The 16,149-nt window shown below is 44.2% G+C and overlaps 1 protein-coding gene across 1 annotated transcript in view; it reads left to right on the forward strand.

Annotated features, from left to right (window-relative positions):
• Positions 1–14,733, forward strand: part of LOC143925033 (serine/threonine-protein phosphatase PP1-gamma catalytic subunit A-like) — a 39,129-nt gene extending 24,396 nt beyond the window's left edge. Inside the window, exons 4-7 of the mRNA XM_077449612.1 lie at positions 1,283–1,387; positions 8,072–8,295; positions 8,449–8,583; positions 11,666–14,733. Coding sequence (XP_077305738.1) covers positions 1,283–1,387; positions 8,072–8,295; positions 8,449–8,583; positions 11,666–11,767 — 566 coding nt within the window. The 3' untranslated portion in view covers positions 11,768–14,733. The remainder of the gene's footprint in view (positions 1–1,282; positions 1,388–8,071; positions 8,296–8,448; positions 8,584–11,665) is intronic.
• The last annotated feature ends 1,416 nt before the right edge of the window (positions 14,734–16,149 follow it).

A 16,149-nucleotide genomic window follows, 5' to 3' on the forward strand; every position in this document is an offset into this window, starting at 1 on the left:
CAGATGTGCCCGCACTGCAAGTGTTTGCTTTTTGGGCAAGTATGCTTCTAGTTCCAAGCCTTTGTTCCTCCCCAGCTATACTGGTCCCACGCTCTAGTAGTCTAATGTCCAGATGTCATCAAGACCATAGCAGGGGCAATAGCCCTATTGACTTGAGGACGGCAAGGGACCATTTGCTGCTGTGGAGTTTATCCACCCATCCAACTACAGTATTGGTGTATAACACGCACTTTTTCCCCCTTAAAATCGGGGAAAGTTGTGGGTGCGTGTTATACACCGATCCCCACTGTCTGCGAGTCAAAAATACCGAGCCGATTGCTCGGGTCCGCTCGTAGTCCCGCCTCCCTGCTGTTTCTCTAGCGAGCGCTGCCGAAAAAACCGCGCCGTCTGTACTGTGTATTCGGCTGGACTGCGAGCGGAGCCGAAGTGTGTCGGGACTCTACAAGTCCATTCATCCATTCATATGCATACACCATCCCTGTGGGATCCCTAGAAGCTGGAAACCACTATAGTGGCCACAGCCAATACAGTTGTCTTCTGTGTCCCATGCCATGTGGCTTTCCTGCTTGTTGGCTCAGCACAGGTGCAATTCAGGCAACAAGTTTGTTTTTCCTCAACAAATGCAAAGCTGTCTATGGTTGAACAAGGTGGCCAGGCAATGGCATCACGATTTTCACTGTCCAATCAGAGAAAAGGCAAATTGTTCCCTGAATGGCATCAGTGCTGAGCAAACAAGCTCCTGTGTACACCTAGCATCAGGGCAACTACTCTGCACGGAACCCAGAAAGCAGTGGCAATCCCTGTAGTAGCGGTGTCTAATGCTGATTTGCAGCTTCCACGGTGATTTGTGGGGTATGGCACATTTTTTGGTCCAAGCTGGACTAGTATAAATTGCTATATCTGGAATCTTGCTCTAAGTAACCCATGCATAATCCCACAAGCACTGCTGTACAACTGATGGGCTCCTTGTACTGCTTCTTCTATGCCAATCTGAGCTCTGCTGTGCAGTATATGGCGAGAGGGCTGATGCCAAATTTAAAATTCCGGTACTTCACTGCTTGCATTTAAACATTAATTTAATGTATTGCTGAATACAGAGCTGCAATCTCCATTTTTATATTTGGCTGCATTTTTAATAGTAATCTGTAAGCTCTCGGCTACAGATTCTTTATAAATTTGAAGATCAACGGATTTGGCTCCCTCTGTTTATGCTTTTTATCATTTTTGATTTTTTTAATCTGGCAGAGTGACTCCACTGAGGTTTTTATTTCTCTGCATTTAGGTAAAAGACGGTATAACATCAAGTTGTGGAAGACATTTACAGATTGTTTTAACTGCTTACCTGTTGCTGCTATTGTAGATGAGAAGATCTTCTGCTGTCATGGAGGTAAGTTGCGGGTTCTGCAGCATTTATGGAATGCAGTTGTGAGAGGCTGTCTAGGTGACTAGTGTGGGAGGGGGGACCATCCAGGATGTTTACCAGCCAGTGCACACCACAGGGTACTTGGATTTATTTTAAAATTGTATGTATTATTTCTTGCCCAATGATTCACCAGATTATTGTGAAGGTAGAACTGGCATGAAAGGACAAATCTAAAAAGCTTTAGGTATAACATGCAGTGACAGGTGGTTTACTGCGTGCTAAAATGTCTGCCGCTGCAAGGACACACAGGAAACAATTGTTTCTTGTAGAGATTGACCGATTCATCGGCTAATTTAAAACTTCAGCGCGGCTTGCAAATTACTTCTGTAATAAGTCATTGCAAGTTGCCTGAAGTCTTTCCTGTGGAGCTCTCCTATCTGGGCAGCTTGGCAAGTCCTGAGAAAAGCTAAAGATATATAATGTTTATACTTGTCATTGGACTGAACTCCTGTGTGCCTCTGAAACAGCCGCTGCTGTCTCTCAATGTGAAAGCCCCGAGAGCTTTCACACTGGGGCGGTAAATGTCCTGCTAGCAGCATCTTTTGGCGGCTTATTCACTGCTCCTGCCCACTGAAATCAATGGAGCAGCGCGGCTATACCGCTGGCAAAGCGCTGCGGCAGGGCTTTGCTGTGGTTTTAACCCTTTCTCAGACGCTAAAACGTCAGTAAATCGGCGCTAGAAATGGGCAAGGGACCTTAAAGTGGTTGTAAACACTTACAAACCACTTTGACCTACAGGTAAGCCTAGATTAAGGCTTACCTGTAGGTCCAAGAAATCTCCTAAATCTACACGGTTTAGGAGATATTTACAAAGACGGGCACCGATGTCTACGGCGCACTGGCCATACTGCCAACTGCTATATGCCGTTAGTGGCAGCTCCCATGCGCACGAGCGGGATTGACGTCATCACTGCTCCAGCGCTGTCTGTGAGTGAGAGGAGCAGTGATACCTGGAAGAAGGACAGCGTTAGAGGTCGACCGATATGGGTTTTTCTCTGGCCGATACCGATATTTAGAAATCATGGCAGCCGATATATGATGCCGTTTTTTTTTTTTTTTTGGGCCGATTTGTTAGGCAGATTTTTTTTTTTTTTTTTTTTTTTTTCCTATTTTATTTTTTTAATCCCCCCTTGATCTAACACACCTTTCCCACTGGGGCGTTTTTCAGGCGCTTTTGGGCTAAAAATGGCGCCTGTAAAGTGCCTGCAAAATGGCTCCCCTGCAGTCTGTGTGAAAGAGAGTGCTTTCACACTGAGGCAATGCGCTGGCAGGATCTTTAAAAAAAAAAGTCCTGCAAGCAGCACGTTTGGAGTGGTGTATACCGCTCCTCCACCACTCCTGCCCATTGATATGAATGGGCACCACTGCCAAAGCGCATGCAATGTGATTTGGCAGCAGTGCTTCATGGGTGCATTTAACCTCTTCCTTGGCCGCTAGCTGGGTTATATGTGCCCCACTAGCAGCCAAATAGCACCGCTAAAATGATGGTAAAGAGCCACTAAAACTTGCGTTTTACCATCAACGCCTGCCCGCTCCAGTGTGAAAGCAGTCTTCATAAGTGATACAGAAAATTTCTTACATTTAAACATTAAACAAAACAAAACCTCCAATCAGTTTACTTGTATGTATGATTTAGATAAAAAAAAAAAAAAAAAAACCCTATATATTAAATAAAAACAGGTAGTCAAAACTTGGACAAAAAAAGGGCTAACTTTACTGTTTATATTTTTTAAATGGTGTATTTTTTTTCCCCAAAAAAATGCATTTGAAAGACCTCTGTGCAAATGCCATGTGACATAAAATATTGCAACAACCGCTATTTTATTCCCTAGGATCTCTGCTAAAAATATATATATATATAATTTTTGGGGGGGTCTAAGTGATTTTCTGGCAGAAAATACAGGATTTTTACTTGTAAGCAACAAGTGTCAGAAAAGATTTAGTCTTTAAATGGTTAAACTGAGAACTTCTACACACTGAGATGACTTCATTCATTCAGAAGTGTAAACATTGTATCTTTCTGTTCTTTTCTTGGCAGCCCAGAGAGGAGGAAGACGTTTCTATGGCAACTTACACTGACTTCTTTTACAGAAGTCATTTCCAAGTCTCGCTGTAGTTCTAAATCGGCTTTTTATCAGCACAATCGGCCGATGCCGATTATTTAAACGGCAAATATCGGCCGATTATATCGGTCGACCTCTAGACAGCGTGACATCGCTGGCTCCTGTGTCAGATAAGTGATACATAATGGGCTACTAACCACCATCAGGGTTTACTTCCTCTTTAACCACTTTCAGACCGGACCATTTTGCTGGTCAATGACCAGAGGTCTTTTTACAATTTGGCACTGCGCTGCTTTAACTGGTAATTGCGCGGTCATGCAATGTTGTACCCAAACAAAATTTGCGTCCTTTTCTTCCCACAAATAGAGCTTTCTTTTGATGGTATTTGATTGCCTCTGCGATTTTTTTTATTTTTTGCGATATAAATGGAAAAAGACCGCAAATTTTGAAAAAAATGATATTTTCTACTTTTTGTTATTACAAAAATCCAATAAACTCAATTTTAGTCATACATTTAGGCCAAAATGTATTCAGCCACATGTCTTTGGTAAAAAAAAGTCAATAATTGTATATTTATTGGTTTGCGCAAAAGTTGTCACATCTACAAACTAAGGTACGTTTTCTGGAATTTACGCAGCTTTTAGTTTACGACTGCCTATCTCATTTCTTGAGGTGCTAAAATGGCAGGGCAGTACAAAACCCCCCCAAATGACCCCATTTTGGAAAGTAGACCCCCTAAGGAAATTGATAAGAGGCATGTTGAGCCCATTGAATATTTTATTTTTTTGCCTCAAGCGATTGAATAATGACAAAAAAAAATATATATTTTTTTTTACACAAAGTTGTCACTAAATGATATATTGCTCACACATGCTATGGGCGTATGTGAAATGACACCCCAAAATAAATTCTGCTGCTTCTCTTGAGTACGGGGATACCACATGTGGGACTTTTTGGGAGCCTAGCCGCGTACGTGGCCCCGAAAACCAAGCACCGCCTTCAGGCTTTCTAAGGGCGTTACAGTTTTGAAGGCCATAAAATGCTAAGATGGCACAAACCCCCCCCCCCCCCCCATGACCCCATTTTGGAAAGTAGACACCCCTAAATTTAGGGGTACACTAGTGAGACTAGGTAATAAATGGCGGGTGCCCTGAAACTATAAAAAAATAACTAACCAACCAGCGTCACCTGTAACAGTTATATGGTGATCACTGGTGAAAGGGTTAACTAGGGGGCAATCAGGGGGCTTTATGTGGTAGTATATGGGGGTCCCTGGCGCTATAAAAAGCTGCGGCGAACCTAAATACCTACCTGCCTAACTAGCATCACCTGTGACACTAATACAGCGATCAGAAAAACGATCGCTTATTAGGCTGGGTTCACACTGGAGCGATGCGGGAACGCCACGAATCCGCGGCGGGTTCCTGCATCGCATGCCTCCCGGCGGCAGTTCACACTGCCCTATGCGAACTGCTGGGAGTGTCAGTGAAATGTTAATGACACCCCCAGATCAGTTCGCATATCGCAGTGCGATCTGCAAACTCGGATCGCATGGTGTGAACACCCATGCGATCCGATTCTGCTGCGGACCAAAAAAGGGTCCCGTGCGAATTTGCGGCACGAATTCAGTATGGCTGAACTCGAATCGCACAGAGATCGGATGTGATTTGCAGTGCGGTGCGAATCACATCCGTTCTCATAAACCGCTGCAATGTGAACCCAGCCTTAGTGACACTGGCGACGGGGGGTGATCACGGGGTTAAACCTTTATTGGGGGGGTTAGGGGGGTACCCTAGAGCTAAAGGGTGCTAACCCTAACTGCCCTAACAGTTATTACAGTCACAAATGACACCAATGCAAAAAATAAAAAAATAAAATGCTATTGGTGTCACTGACTGGGGGGGGGGGGGGGGGGGGGTGATCGGGGGGGTGTGAGTGTGCCTGGCATGTTCTACTGTGAAGTGTAGTGTTGGTGCAACTCACCGATCCTCTCTCCTCGGTGCCGGAATGAAAAATACCGACGCGGAGGAGAGATTACATCACTTCCTCTCCTGTGTTTACATTACAGGAGAGGAAGTGATGTCACGCCTCACTTCCATTCGTCAGGAGCGATCGAGAGGGGGTGGCCATGAATGAATGGCCGCCCCCTCATCCCGGATCGCTTCTGAGCGAAAACCGACCGCCGCTGGCACCGGGCCCCCCGCCCGCGGGAAGGCAGGGACGTACATGTACGCCCATATGCCTGCCCGTGCCATTCTGTCGACGTATATCGTCGTGCGGCGGTCGGCAAGTGGTTAAGTTAGGTGTTGGATGTGGGGGTTTTTTTTCCTCAGTTTTGTTTACCTGGTTTTTGTGTATTTAATATTTTAAGGTGTGTGTGTTTGTTTTTTTTTTTGTTTGTTTTTTTTTTTTCCCCTAAATTATACGTTCAATTGAACTAATTAGATTTGTTTTGTTTAATGTTTAAATGTAAGACATTGTCTGTATTAAGGCTGTGTTGACGGTAAAACGTTGCTAGTTTTAGCGGCGCTATTCGGCTGCTAGTGGGGAACTTATAACCCAGCTAGCGGTTGATGATGGGGGTTAAATGTGCCATGTAGCATTGCTGCCAAAATCGCTTTGCAGGTGATTTGGCAGCAGTGCCCATTCATTTCAGTGGGCAGTAGTGGTGGAGGAGCAGTATACACTGATGCAAAGATGCTGCTTTTTCAAGACCTATATAATTTTTTTATTTTTTCCCTGCCAGCGCATTGCCTCAGTGTGAAAGCACTCAGGCTTTCATACAGACTGCAGGGGAGCCGTTTTGCAGGCACTTTACAGATGCTATTTTTAGCCTGAAACGCCTCCAGTGTTAAAGGGGTCTAACTGTTAGATTTTATGAGATGGGGGGGGGGGGGGGGGGCACGTGGGAAAATCGGCCTAACATAACGGCCCAAAAATCTGCATAATATATCAGCTGCTGCGATTTCTAAATATCGGTCAGAGACAAACCCTTATCGGTCGACCTCTAGTTTCTGGTGTGCTCCATTCACATTGCAACACGGCTTAGTACTGCAATACAGCATGGCTGTGAATCAAGTGTACATTTTGTACACTTCAAATAAAGTTAATTGAAAAAACTGCATGAATCACTGCTGGAGCGGTGTATTGCTTCGGCAGGTCTTCACTGTAGTGTGATGTCAACCTTAAAAGAGAAGTAAAGTGGTTTACACTAACCTAGGTGGATGCAGCATCGGTCCGACACTGCATCTGTAAAGCTTATTTTATTGGGACCGCACACCGTTGTTTTTACGTCGCTATTCGAAGAGGAATATCATTATGGCAGCAGCTAGCTGTCATAAACCTGGTAACTTTTTTTTTTTTTTTGTCTCATTGTTGCCCATCTAGTGCACATGTTTCATTAACGCTGAAACTGATTACCAAACCCCTCTGCTACTTGACTTACCAGATCAATATCCCATTGACTTGATGCTATAGGCTGAGTGAAAAGCATTCCTTCAATTTGTTTTGAGATATATGTATCCTCCATAGATTGTTACACATGTCCAAAATACATGAGTAGTGTTCCCAGTCTTATTTCTTGTACATTGCTAGACCTACTGTAAAGAAATGACACATTGCACCCTGAGGCTCTTGATGTCTGCAGTCTCTCCTGCTCAGACATTGCCATAAACTTCATGTATTGCCTCTGGTGTACATCTGAAATGTTTCCCACACATGATTGAAGCTGTGACAATATCCAGGATAGCACAGGTCCAAACATTACATCCTGAACACCAGAAAATAACTGACTGGTGACTCTACCATATGTATCTGATGTCATTACTTGCACATAGAGCGTGCATGGAGTATTGGATGTACTTTATGATTTACTGATATGGTCTCTAAACTACTAGGTTAAGTGGAACACAATGTAGCTCTAGTCGCTTAAACTCAATGCTGAACTCCAGGCAAACTGGTAAATGCAGAAACTAAATACATGTAGTACACTTGCCAAAAAAAAAACACAAATTCATGTACACCGCTCTGTCTGGCAGGGCAGAGATGATTCTTCTCCGTAACACTCATGCACACGGGGGCGTTTGGCGATCTCTCTCAGATGCCTTCCCTCCTGGCTGCAGTGTTTTGGCAGAAGACTCTTGTAAACCCAGGCGCATCAAGCAATTGGGTGTCCGTTCAATTAACTGGCCAGAATAATATACCGTATGCTTGCTATTGACGCTATAGTGCTAAATGTGCCTAGCGATGCCTTTTTTAAAGTGGTTCTAAAACATTAAGGTTTTTCACCTTGATGCATTCTATTCCCTTTTCCCTACCTGAGCCAGATCCGATCCAGCGATGAGCACATCAGCTTCTGCTGTCTCCCTCCTCATTGGACAGATTGATGGCAGCGGGAGCTATTGGTTCCTGCTGCTGTCAATCAAATTCGGTGATGTGGGGGGGGGGGGGACACAGTCACGCTTTGTCAATAGCCCCCCCCCCCCAGTCATAGTATGCAGTGCTAGCTGCAGGTTGTACAGACTTCAGTGTTTGAATTATAAATGTTTGTGTTGTCACCCATCTGCAATTATTTTGTGTCTTCCAGGCCTCTCCCCCGACTTGCAGTCTATGGAACAAGTCAGAAGGATACTGCGTCCCACAGACGTACCAGACCAGGGTCTCCTGTGTGACCTCTTGTGGTCCGATCCAGACAAGGATGTCCTCGGTTGGGGAGAAAACGACAGGGGCGTCTCTTTCACTTTTGGCGCTGACGTCGTAGCAAAATTCCTTCACAAACATGACCTGGATCTTATTTGCCGAGCGCATCAGGTATGGAGAAAATCCTGCTGTCTGCATAGCAATGATGCTCATGGTGGCTAATCGCACTTTAGTTTTAAACTTCGGAAGATGAATATCTCGTGGAAAGTAGTTCTAGTTTGCACCCCTACTTCTCTACTGACCCCCCTACTGCTCTCCCTACAGGTTGTGGAAGACGGTTATGAGTTCTTTGCAAAACGACAGCTGGTGACTCTGTTCTCTGCACCCAATTACTGCGGGGAGTTTGACAACGCCGGCTCCATGATGAGTGTGGATGAAAGCTTAATGTGCTCCTTCCAGGTCAGTCCTTTGCCACACAATTGCAGCCTTTTTCAAAACTGTTTTTCTCCCCCCATAGAAGTCGGTAGCAATGCAGAAGTGCGCTGACTGCTTGTCAAAGCTTGCCACATTTGCCTGTCTACACAAGCTTGTGTGCTTGTCCAATGTAAACATCTCCTGGGTATTAAAAGGGCACTTCCTATACTAGCTTAGGTGTGTGTGTGTGTGTGTGTGTGTGTGTGTTTTCTGTGATATTTATATGGAGAGCAGATCTATTGAAACCTGAGGGCAACTGGATTGAACCTTACCTGCCTTGGGTTCATCAATGCCCAGGCCAAGTTTAGCAGCATCAGTTAAAGATGAATTCAGGCATGGTATATTTTTAGGTACAAACTAATAGTCTGCACCATGTGAATAAGGTAAATATACCCACAAATAGCTAGGGGGGGGGGGGGGGGGGGAGGAGAAGCTGGAGTGGTTACTCCAAAAGCGCTTCCAAGACTTTAACTATACCTGGTGACTGCGCTGTCTTTATTAGCAATCACTGTATCATGAACTGTAGTATTGTAAATGATCAAAAATTGCAAAAAATATAAATCCATTCCTAACTTTTCCAACCAAGACTTAAGATTGCAAGCATTTATAGGAAAAAAAAATGCCATGCTTTAAAAAAAAAAAAAAAAGCATTCATTCAATTCCCATAAGGTAGTTCAGTGCTCAATACCTCATATTCGTGTCAATTTCAAATGCCATGTATTAAAGGTACATAAACTCATCCAACTCCATCCATAGTGCTCACAAAGTAATATATTAACGTCCCACCTTTTGCAAAAAAAATGCTCTTTCCTTCCCCCTGACCCACATTTTTTTTTATTTTTTGCGACACCTAGTGGAGAGGGACAAGAATCCCGCTAGTTGTCAGCAGGGATTGGAGAGATGCCAGTCTTTACACCCTGAATACTGGTGTAACATGTTATGGAAGGCAAACTTTTCCTTTTTAACATTGTCCAGTGCATTAAGATTCATGTAACCAAAGTGTACCGTGCCTTCCAGTTTGCGTGGTAAAACGGTGCCCAACGCAGCGGAGAGAAACAGTTCATCCAAAAAGTGCTGGTGCTCCAAAAATCCCTCCTACAAATCATGCAAGTATTTACTGATTCCCCCCTCCATTTTAAACGCCAATTACTCACCAGAGAATAGTTGGCAGCACACTCTAATTTTGTGCCACGGTATATTTTATCCAGCCAGTAAGGGGTTAAATCGGTCCACTCGCCTTCTCAAATCTTGTGCTCGAGACCAATCCTAGAGAACAGGTGCTGCATTGTGTAAAACCTTCCTTATTTTTTTTTTATTACACAATGCTGTGCCTGTTTATCTGATCTGGAGGTAAGAGGATGTAGATTTACGTGGACTGATTTAACCCCTTACTGGCTGGATATAATATACTGCTAACTATTCTCTGGTCAGTAGTTTGTGACCTCCTCTACCTTTTAAACACCATGTGGATACATGGATTGAAGGAGAGATCCTGTTTTGGATGAATTTTGTTTGCACATTAACTTTGTTTGTGGGTGGGTTCCCCCCCCCCCCCCCCTTACAAATTAAAATACACTGGACCCTTCAATGATTTTAAATGCCCTGGACACTTTAATAAACTTATGAGCATTGGATGCTTTAAAGTGGTTGTAAACCCTTACAGACCACTTTGACCTACGGGTTAGCCTAGATTGAGGCTTACCTGTAGGTCCATGAAATATCTCCTAAACGTATACGGTTTAGGATATATTTGCAAAAAGACAGTCACCGCTGTCTATGGCGCACTGAGCATGCCACTGCTAATGGCGCTATGCCGTTAGTGGCGGCTTCCATGTGCTGTAGCTTGAAGCCTAGCGTACCATGCTTGACTAACGCCATGCCTTACTGTTTATGCAATGCATTTTGACCATCTGCAATGCGGGAACCAGTGCTATTTCCCACATCACACAAGACGGTGTCAACTGCTTGCAAGTCCTATGTGAACCACTGCCTGTGCTAATTGGAAGTTGTCACCTCCAGATCTGTTCACATATCGCAGTGCGAACTATCAAATGGTGCAGGAATCTGATTGCATTCCAGTGCACACCAGAAGAGCAAATGCAGCTAAACAATCTGTCTGACTTCGCATTACACAGACATTGCATGTGATGTCTAACCTCACACCAGTGTGAGCCCAGCCTCAATAGTGGACCTCCTGTGTTCCTTGCTTCCAGAGCATCAGGCCGGATGCTCTGGAAGCAACTGGAGGTCACTGCAGCAACCGTTTTTTACTTGCGTGATTTCCAGCTTCCAGGGATATCAGCCAGGTATTTGTGTGTGTGTGTGTGTCTGTGTGTGTGTGTGTGTGTGTGTGTGTGTGTGTAAAATATATATATTATTCAAAAAGATGATCCATGTACCTTTGGGGGCTCTACCCCAAATTTGAAAACTTAGTAAAAATCACATTTGCAAAAAAAGATCCGCACATCCGTTGCTTCTCAATTCCTTGTTTTCCACAAGTAAAATCAGTTGACTTGTTTTCAACTTGCAAGGTCCTAGTCAAAACCAGTTTTGATTAAGGTCTTGCAGTCTGAAACTGGTTTTCTAAAATGTGAAAGACAAGAGTGTGTGGTGTGGGTGTTGTAAAAAAAACAAAAACACAAGGCCACTGACATGGGTTTTAGTTGCTAGCTTTGCTTGGACGTTTAAAGAGCTCCTCAGCAGGAATAATCATGTAGTGCTGACCATTTGCACAATACTTCACATACTGTGTAAATGTGAGTGACCATAATTTTATAGCACCATGTCCCTTGATAATGAGAACAGCTTGTTGAGACTTTAGTGGTGGCTCAATATAGACAATGGTTAACTTTGATGAACCTAAAATTCACATTTTTATTGAATCGCAATTTAAAAATGTCATATTAAAATCATATACACTAATAACATGTTGTTGTATAGTCTCAATATAAAAAGGGTGTAAAGATTCTGACATGTTTCATCCAATTGAGGCTTCTTCAGGGTTTTATAACATAAGTCTATAATATAATAATTTTTTTTTTTTCTCCCTCTTCTTCTCCCCTTGTAGATCCTAAAGCCTGCTGACAAGAAACTGTTTGCCTATGGAGGTGTGAACCAATCCCGCCCAGTTACTCCACCTCGAAACTCGAAGAACAAGCAGAAAAATTGACCCCTATATCCCCTTCCATCTCCTCCCCCCCAATCCCCTGACACATGGACACAGACTTCCCACTTTGGACTCCTGACATCTCCTTCTCCCCCTCCTATAAGATGCTGAGGGGGCTCTGAACCTTCACATTACCTCACTGACAGAAGGAGGAAGAGACTAAGAGCCCCTGTAACAGGAGCCACTTCTCTGCCTTAATCCTTTGATGTGGGAAGCTTCGTGGGGTCTAAACTCCTAAGCCGCTGAGTGAGGTGCAGATAGAATCTCACAGTGGTGCCTTACAGCAGCAAAGTGACTGTGTGCTCCAGTGCTCTCAGGGTTTTGCATCAATCTGCGCATAATGGCAAATATAATAACAGAACCCTTATGTCTGTGGGTGGCAGCTGGTTTGAGTCCCCTTCTCAGTTAGCAATGCTTTTGTAGGCCTCTCCAAACACGAAACGCAGCGCACTCAGTGTAGCTATCATGTGAAATGCATTCTTTTTATTTGTAAATTTTCTGGTATAGGTGTAGCATCCTGTTCAGTCACTATCAATTGTTCTAGCTGCAGGGCATTCTGGGACTTGGGATCCTCCATTATGAGAGCCTGTTTACTTGACCACTGGTCTAATACCTAATACATTTTTTTTTTCTTTTTTTTTTTCTCTTTGGCTATGAGTTACAATGCAAGAGCAGTACCCAGCTTTCAGCTTTAGGGCAGGTGTTGGAGCAGTGCTGTGGTTGCTGAAACATTAAGTATTTTTATTTTTATTTTCCTTCAGGGTCTGAATAACAAACTATGCAGCCTGCTAAATTTTGTTACAATAAACTGCTGTAGGGCCTATTCGTAAACCCTTTTGGTCATTGCCCCTCCATGCAAGGACGTTTTTATAATGTCAAAGATGACGACAGCTTCAGCCTGATGACATCACTGATTTTTCTATTTCTCTGGGATCTTGTTACTGTTTTTCTGTCTTTAAAAAAAAAAAAAGACAAAGCAACTAAAATTGCTGGAATTTTGTCCCACTCAGGTGATCTATGGAAGAGGAAAATATAAAGCTTTTGTGACACTTTAATTACGCAGTAAAAACCTCAGGCACTGGTAGATAACCTAATTGGGAGCGTACTGCCTGGACTGTCCTTTTGGAATATATAAATGACTTATTGGGGTTGATTTATTTAAACTAGAGCTGGTGTATGGTAGACAATCTGATTCTAATTTCAGCTTTGACAAAAAAAAACCTGGAAGCTTTCTATGCAGAGCTGCACCAGATTTTGCGCTCTCCAGTTTTAGTAATTCAACCCCACTAGAGCATAAGCCTCTTGGTGTGGGGATGCAATGTGAGATCAGTTATAAGTTACACAGAAATAAGCTGGATTTTGAGTTGGTTTGGCTGTGACCCCCCCCCCCCCCCCCCCACTGCTGTGTGAATGACTCAGGGTTGGGTCAAGGAGTGGGCAGGAGGGGCAGCTGCCCCGGGAGCAGTGAAGCAAGGGCTCAAGGAATAGGGTGGTACACCCATTCTAATGCATATATTAACGGTGAGGCAGGGCCACAATTCCAGATCCTTGCACTGGATGACCCTGTCCTGGATCGGTCAACTTATGGGCTTGTTCACGCTTGCTTTGGTCTCTGAAGAACAATATTAAATTGGATTGTTCTTCAGAGGCAGGCAGTGAGGTGCTGCACCTGCTTTAACCCATTGAGCCCTGCATTTCTGGGGTGCTTGCACAGCAAAGCGATGGGGGTTGGGGTACAACACTGGATGTGCACAGCCCCTGCAGCTAAAGGTGGTAGTAACTGGGGTGGATAATAAAAATGCAGCTCTATTGCTAGTGTGAAAAAGGCTCAAAATATGTGAATTTTCATTTCCCATGTAGTCGCCATGCATGCTCTAGTACTTGGTAACCTAAAACAAGCGTGTATTGGGAGATGTCTGAACACCAGATATGTCTATTCTGGGGGAGAAGCTCCCTAAACCGTGCAATAGGATGAAGGACAGAAGTTCCCATATTTGATCTGGTCCCTTTGGTTGGGTTGTAGGATGAGCTTTTATACTGAAGGTGAAACCACTGTAGATGTCTTTTTAACTACTGCTGCAGAGCCTTGCCCAGATTGTGGCCTTTCTGTATCGCCAAACATGTCACAAATGCTGGAAACCTGATCTACCTTCACTGCTGCTTCTCTGCCTGACTTTATTTTTTATTTTTTTGTAAAACCTTTTTAGTTGGCAAAGTGTGAACTTTGTAAAGAATCATGTATGGACGGTTTAAAAAAAAGCCCTTTTTGGATTGACTGCAAAGGATGGGGTAGTAAGTTCTGCCCTTGTCTCAATTCCATACCCATTGAGGGAAGTGGCTCCTGATAGTCAACCCCTGCCCCCCACACACTCCCTCACCAACTTCCTGCTGCAGGAGCCCACCCTGGGTAAGCTTTGGTGTTGGCGCATATCCAAGTGGATGGCGGCTCTGCCTTTCCACACAGGCTTGGGCACTGGGACTAGTGTAGGCCTTAAACATGCGTCAAAATTACAACACAATCCTTCCTATTCTGAGGTATGGCATCTACCTCCTTACACATGCCTACTGCACAATTTCCAGTGCTATGTAGGTGTGAGGCATCAACCCTTTTCTTTGCTAAGGGACCACAGCAATGCAGTGAAGGGGTTTGTCTGCATTGATATTTCTCCCCTCTTTTTTTTTATTTTTTTTTTATTTTTATTTTTTTACAATATTAATTGAAGTGGCAAACCTTTTTATCTCTCGGTTGGTTGAAGGTGCCTCCTGTTACATTTAGAATGGAGCGGTAACTGCCACTGAGAGCTCCCTGGTCACAACAGTCATCCGCCATGCAGGCCTGCTGGTAACAACTGAGGGTGGGAGGAAATGTGTGTCTTTTTGTTTTCCCACTTAAAAAGCTGAATTGTGGCTTTTTGAGATTTTTATTGTGAATGAAATGAATGTAGAGAAATAAAAAAAAAAAATCTGAACTCTTGTCTTTTATTTTGGGGAGGGGATGCTGATTCTTGGATGTGTAATAGGTGGTTTCACACTTTCCACAGCTAACAGCAGGGGTTCCGGTGTGACTCTGGTCCAAATTTTTTCCTAAATATGGCACCTGAAATGGAGCCAAAACCACACAGGATCTTTCTGCAATCCGGACCACGGCTGCCCTGGAGCTGTGTGAACTGGCTTCCATTGCGAGCACTATGATGCTGGGCCTGTGATTTGGTTATGACACAAGCCATTTCAGGGTTTGGTTGTGAGCACAAGCAAATGTTGAGTGTTCCTAGCATCCTGGCAATGTAACTGGGTGGGTGGGGGGTTTAAAAGACAACTGGGGTCTCGCTGAGTTCTGGGCCCCATTCTAATGAAACATCGCCTTAGCTTTTTACCACCATATGCCTAATTTGACCTGAGAACATGGTATAATCCCACCCAGATGCACAAAACGCCTGTAATTTAGTTTTACTAATGCGTGTCAAAATTGGGCTTGAGCATTAGGATTTATTTTGGCTTAACGCAGTTGTTCGCAACTCCAGTCCTCAGGACCCACTAACAGGCCATATTTTAAGTATTTACCTTGGGCAGATGCAGACTAGAATACTGCAATCCCTGAGCAGCAAATGTCACTTGTGATGTATTTCAGTTATCTTGCAAACCTGGCCTGTTAGTGGGTCTTGAGAACCACTGCCCTATGGGCTCATGTAAACAGACTAGGTTGCCCACCGACCGCAAGGAAATGCTGGCAGTCAAAATGGTCCTAATGTGATTCTTTCTCTTTCAACAGAGGGAGGTTGAACCTCTTCTAACCGCAGCAACTGCAAAACTCTCTTGTAAAAGCCTGTGTGTACATTGACAGTCTTTTTTAGGGAGTTGATTTTGGGAGGGTTTTTTTTTTTTTTTTTTTTGGCCAAACTGCTCCTTAACGCATGTGTGGAAGCTGTAGTTTACGTGGGCTGTTGTGGCATTTTCAGTCCGGCCCTCAAAGTGTCCATCCCCCTACTGCGCAGAAGGAGATTCGGAAAATCTCTGAAGATGAACGGCGCTTGCACCGTGAGTCGAGGTGCAAGCCCCACCATCCAAGTGGACATAGGGCTGCACATTTTAGAGGGCCCCTCGCAGGCTCGCTTCGGGCATGGCCTTGCTGCGCTCGGCTTTTTCTTCTAATGCTATGTCCACTTGGATGGTGGGGCTAGAACCTGGACTCACGGCGCAGGCGCTGTTCATCTTTGGCTATTTTCGGAATCTGGGTGTCCTGTCTACTGCACATGTGCAGTACACAGCGGACACTATCCCATGGGGGACACTATCTGACATGACATGGGCCCTTAGTTGTGAAGTGGTTAAAAGTGTTTGGCAATGGGGAGGAAACACACTGCCTTGTGGAAACTCCCAACCTTACC

Source organism: Lithobates pipiens, unplaced genomic scaffold (assembly GCF_037356315.1).
Source record: "Lithobates pipiens isolate NorthernLeopardFrog02 unplaced genomic scaffold, aLitPip1_a1.2 Scaffold_22, whole genome shotgun sequence".
In the NCBI taxonomy this organism is placed as follows: Eukaryota; Metazoa; Chordata; class Amphibia; order Anura; family Ranidae; genus Lithobates; species Lithobates pipiens.